This window comes from Protobothrops mucrosquamatus, unplaced genomic scaffold, assembly GCF_001527695.2.
Source record: "Protobothrops mucrosquamatus isolate PMUCROS unplaced genomic scaffold, P.Mucros_1.0 scaffold4135, whole genome shotgun sequence".
Taxonomy (NCBI): Eukaryota; Metazoa; Chordata; class Lepidosauria; order Squamata; family Viperidae; genus Protobothrops; species Protobothrops mucrosquamatus.
The window spans coordinates 47,882-53,702 of record NW_015390063.1 but is presented as its reverse complement, the minus strand read 5'-3'; the positions used below and the strand labels follow the sequence as shown (position 1 = coordinate 53,702).

The 5,821-nt window shown below is 42.8% G+C and overlaps 1 protein-coding gene across 1 annotated transcript in view; it reads left to right on the top strand.

Annotated features, from left to right (window-relative positions):
• FBH1 (F-box DNA helicase 1) overlaps window positions 1-440 on the top strand; it is a gene marked incomplete at its 5' end in the record, with an annotated part of 17,378 nt that extends 16,938 nt beyond the window's left edge. The window contains one exon of the mRNA XM_015827997.1: window positions 270-440. Coding sequence (XP_015683483.1) covers window positions 270-440 — 171 coding nt within the window. The remainder of the gene's footprint in view (window positions 1-269) is intronic.
• Between the last annotated feature and the right edge of the window lie 5,381 nt (window positions 441-5,821).

Genomic DNA, 5,821 nt, shown 5'->3' with positions numbered 1-5,821 from the left:
CCTCCCCCTCCTCCTCCTCCTCCTCCTCCTCCTCCTCCTCCTCCTCCTCCTCCTCCTCCCCACAAACTCCCTTCCTTTCCATCACTGCTAATGTTCCCCAGTTGGGTCATGAAACGTCTCCAAGCTCAGAGAGCACCCAGGACCCCACAGTCCTCCTCCTCCTCCACCACCACCTCCCACATCCTCATCCCACAAACACGGCTGGGTAGAGATTTTCTCAGTCCTGCTAACCTCGTTGTTTTCTTTTTCTCTCCACCTTTCTGTGGCAGACGGACGGCACCCAAACCCCCGAGGGATTACTTTGTCCTTTTTGCACCACGTGGACCCTCGGCCCCATTGCACAGCTGACAGGCTCTCCCACGATAGTGGAGGAGGCTGCCTGTCCCCCAGAAATCATGGAGCTTCCGCCCGCGGTTCGCCTCCTTCTCGAAGTCCTCTGAGTTCTTCCAAAAAAAAAAAAAAAGTAGCACTGGGTATTTTTCAAGGAAAAAAGAAGCAAAGAATGTAGAAAGGAAGTGGTTCTGTTTGATGTGGGAATGATGGTCTTGTGATGCCTGGGTAAGGGATGTGCAGAAAAGCCCAGCCACATCTCTACACAGTTGTTTTGCTGTTGCAGCCTGAATATTTCGCACTATTAACCATCGCAGCTGGTGGTTCCCTTGGCTGAAATTTCCAGCATCGGCCCTCATATCAAAAGCAATAGCACCTAGACTTATATATCGCTTTGTAGCACTTTACAGCCCTCTCTCAGTGGTTTACAGAGTCAGCATCTTGTCCTCAACGATCTGGGTCAAACTGCTGGCAGTTGGCAGAGTTAGACTGCAATACTGCATTCTAACCACTGCACCACCACGGCCCTTCCTTCCTTCCTTCCTTCCTTCCTTCCTTCCTTCCTTCCTTCCTTCCTTCCTTCCGAATTAGTAATAATACTTAGACTTACTGCCCTCTCTAAGCTGTTTAGAGAGTCAGCATCTTGTCCTCAACAATCTGGGTCCTCATTTTAAGGATGGAAGGCTGAGTCAACGTTGAGCTGGTGAGGATCGAACTGCTGGTGGTGGGCAGAGTTTGCCTGCAATACTGCATTCTAACCACTGCACCAACATGGCCCTCCCTTCTTTCCCTCCCTTCCTTTCCCTCCCTCCTTCCTTAGGACTTAGCAATAGTAGACTTATATCAGGGCAATTTGGAAACAAACCTCCGTTTGGTTATCAATGACAGACACTCACAGATACAGAACTTTTATTATACACATTAGAAAGCGACAACATTACATTTCTTAGTAGTCATCGCTCGGCGCCAAATCTGGGCTATGGGGGTGTGACCCAAAACATCCCAACAGGACTGTTTCAAAAGTTCTCGGGTGCATCTAGCGGTGTGCGGGCGAGCATTGTCGTGGACCAACACCACACCGGAAGTCAGCTTGCCCCGACCCTTGTTATGGTTGGCTCATCTGAGTTTCCGTCACGTTTCACAGTAGACTTCTGAATTGATGGTCGAACCACAGTCCACGAACTTCACTAGCCGTACTCCTTTGGCATCTTCACATTTGGCGAGATTTTCTATGGCACCACTTCCGGTGTAGTTTTGGTTCACGATAATGCTTTTTTGTTTTTTCCAATTCTTGTGAATTTTTTTCTACTAGGATTAAATCATGTTTCTTTGTTTTGTTAAATTCCCTCTTTAAGTCTCTATTCTCAATTCTATATCCATTTATCTCTGTTGTTGTTTTCTAGGATTTTTTTTTGTTGTAAAGTTAACTTGGAAATAAATTGATTTATATTTTCAAAGTTGTGGATTTCTTTGTGGTTTAAAGTCATTGTTGTTTGAATTAGTTGCAGTATACTATATATCTCCTCCTTTGACGTATTTATGTTTTCTTGATATGTTCTTTTTACTTGTCTCTGATCCATGATAGCCAAGAATTTGAGTTTTCATCTTCCTTTTTTTGTCTGTAAATAGCTTTAGAGTCCCAATTAAATATTTGTAATCCAAATAGTTCAAAAAAGATTTTTTCCCTAAAATTTATAATTCTCTTTATTTACAGCCCAGATTATTGTCTTTTTCCCCCCACAGCTGTTTTTTGTTGTTAAAGCTTTGAAGGTCACAGACCTAGATTAGCTTTTCCCAGATTTTGCCAAGTCTTATATTAAAGTCATAGCTGTCATAGTCTTCATCTGCCACTAGGTGTCAGCAACTATTTGTTTTTCAACTTCCAAAATGAACAATTATCTTTGAAATGAGAGTCTTAACCATTAAAACAATTTTAGATTTATCCAGATTTAAGTTTTAGGTTTTATATTTATTTCACTTCCATATCTTTTGATCCTCCATAAAAAGATTAATTTCCCGCTTCCGTTAGCATAAGGGTGGGGCGGAAATCCCCCTCCTTCCCTTTCGGAGGTATTTTGCTTCTTGGGGATTTTCCCCAGGAAATTAAATGTAAAATAGAAAAGAAAAGATCAAATTCCTCACCCAGTTTCAAGCACGCTGTTCACAGTTGTGCTGGTTAGTGCTTTTGGACTTCGATTGCTAGTAGCTTGGGCTGGTCGATGCAGTACAGCCAGCCTTTCTCTTCTGTCGGGTTAGAAGGCTTTCCCCAAGTCAAACGGAACGGCCGCCGCCGTTCCAGAATCACTGGAGCACCCTTCTTTCTTTGTCGCCTCTCTGGGGCGACTTAGACCCATTTAGGGTCCCCAGGAAGAGCAAAATTAGCCGTGGGGGTGCGGAGAATCCGCCAGCCCGCGACCAGTTGCTACCGCGCAAAACCGGAAGTCCTCATTTCAATTCTGATCAACAAGCCAACAAGCTGTGACGCATCCGTGTAATACAGGGGCATTCCAGCCTCAGCATCTTTAAGACCTGTGGACTTCAACTCCCAGAATTCCCCAGACAGCCATGGGGAATTCTGGGAGTTGAAGTCCACAGGTCTTAAAAGTGGCCACGGTTGGAAAACCTTAAAATAGCAGGTTTTTATAGCCATCCCTGTTTTTTTCCCCCTCCCACTTCTTTTCTCTGACTATAGAGACAGAGACAAAATAATAGTGGGGGCAATTTTGAGCATGGAAACACAAAGGGTTAAGTCCTGATTTCCTTTATTTGGAAGAAATTGTGGGGTATATTTATATCTATCTATCTATCTATCTATCTATCTATCATTGTCTGTCTGTCTGTCTGTCTGTCTGTCTGTCTGTCTGTCTGTCTGTCTCTCTCTCTCTCTCTCTCTCTCTCTCTCTCTCTCTCTCTCTCTCTATCTATCTATCTATCTATCTATCTATCTATCTATCTATCTATCTAATTGCAAACTCCAATCAGCCTTAGTTGTTTGCTCTCTCTAGCTAACAGACAAGAGACTTCTCAAGACCTGCAGAGCCTGTTATACCCAGCTAGATCGTGGCTTGGATTTGGGGAAGCTGACATTGCTCGTTTTGGAAGGGAAGTGAATTGTCGAGGTTGGTGTTAAGTTCAGGTTGTGTATAAATCCTTCCGGACGAGACCATTTTCATTTGGGCACCCTCCCTGCAAGCTGATGGGAAGATCTAGAAAGGAGCCAAGTACAGGTCACCCTAGACATGCGTCCACAATGTCTATTGCTAAGTGAATTTTGCCCCATTTTACGACCTCTCTTCCCAGAGTTATCGAGTCGCTGCCGCTGTTAAACTAGTAAGACGGTTGTTAAGTGAATCCAGCTTCCCCCACGGACTTGGTTCATCCGAAGGTCGCAACAGGGGATCGCGTGACCTCAGGACCCTGCCACCGTCGCAAATAGGAGCCAGTTGCCCCATTTTACGACCTCTCTTCCCAGTTATTCAGTGAATCGCTGCCGTGTGTCCGAATGTTGATCACGTGACCGTGGGGATGCTGCAACCGTTGTGTGAAAAATCATTTTGTCACTTAACAACGGTGGCAAGAAAGGTTTTAAAATGGGGCCAAACTCACTACACCAGTGTCTCGCTTAGCGACCAAAATTTTGGGCTCAGTTGTGGTCGTACGTTGAGAACTACCTGTAGGTTAACTATTAAAAAAAAACATACATTGGGACTCTATTTCTCTGTATAAACAGGAAGAATGCAACCTAATACTGGTTGTTGTTTTTTTAATGGAGGGTGCTGAGAAGGCCCAAAAGAAAAGCCATCCCGTGGTTCCCCCAGCAGGGATGCAACTGAGAGTATCATCCTTGTAAGCTGAGAGTTTGGCAGCACCAAGCTGACCTTGGCTGAGCTTGGGCAAAGATCCCCTGGTTCAGATCTGGTTAGCGGGATGGGAGGGGGCACCGCTACAAAATCCCAGGGCTATCAATGAGACGGAGGAGTTAAAAGTGTCCAGAAAGCAGATCACTTCGGTATGGCTGCTGTGAAGACTTCCTGGAGGTGTCCATGAAATCAACAGGAATCGACCTCGGCTTTTAAAAAAAAAAGTTAAAATCTGCTGGTTTCTCAAAGAGAAACAAATAAGATGATGGATGTGTTTGTGTGTTTGTGTGTAAAACACAATCTTCCAGTTTATATCTCTCTCCTGCCATCTAGTGGCCCAATGGATTCTGATTTTCATCCATGCGCTGTGTAAAATATCTTTATCTTCCATCCATCCTATTTCATCCATCCACTCTATTATCTATCTGTCTGTCTGTACCTATCAACTATCATCATTTATCTTCTATCATTTATCTTCTACTATTTCTATCTTTCATTTATCTATATCTCTATCATCTATATCTAATTATTTATCATCTATTTTTTATCTTCTATTATCTATCATTTATCTTCTATTTCTATCATTTATCTATATCATCTATATCATCTAATTATCAATCACCTGTCGATCTATTTATCATTTATCTTCTACCATCTATCTTTTATCTTCTACTGTCATCTATTATCTATCATTTTAAGAAGAAACTGGACAGCCATTTGTCTGAATGGTATAGGGTTACCTGCCTGAGCAGGGGGCTGGATTTGATGACCTCCAAGGTCCCTTCCACATCATTATTTATCTTCTCCTTCATGGATTACTGCCTTGTCGTGGCGAAGGGGCTTGCATAACTCAATGAAGCTATCTATGAGCTATGCCGTGCAGGGCCACCCAAGATGGACAGGTCATAGCAGAGACATTCTGACAAAATGTGATCCACTGGAGAAGGAAATGGCAACCCACTCCAGTATCTTTGCCATGAAAACCCCACGGACAGTACCAAAAGGCATGAGATGAGCTTCAATGGACTCCAGAAGATGGTAGAGGACAGGAAGGCCTGGAGGAACGTTGTCCATGGGGTCGCGATGGGTCGGACACGACTTTGCAACTAACAACAAATCATTTATCTTCTACTATTTCTATCATCTGTCATTATCATCTATCTATCAATCAATCATCTAATCTATCTAATTCATCCGTCCATCCATTCAAATTTCACAAAGAATGGTCGTATCATTATGACTCGTATCCATTATTAGTTTATTTGATTCATTCACAGAAGCAAGCAAAGTACACTTTCCAACATTTTTTTTTACGAAAAACAGACTAAAAACAAAAGAACAAATGAGAAAGTGCTAAAGGGCAATTGGAAAGACAGAAATTTGGAAAAATCGCCCTCTTTTGACCTTTTCTTCATCGCAAAAAGTTTTTTTTAAAAAAAACAACAACACCTCACTTTATAAAAAATATATAGCCCAGGGCCCTGGCTTTAGAGTAAGGCTGCTGGAGTGGCTGAAATGTATAAAAACTTTACAAGATATATAAAAAGAGCAGATTGCCTCTCTCACAATTTGAAGACCACAAAGGAACCAGAATGAAACATTTTTTTATGCTTCCTATTCTCCTCTCAGCA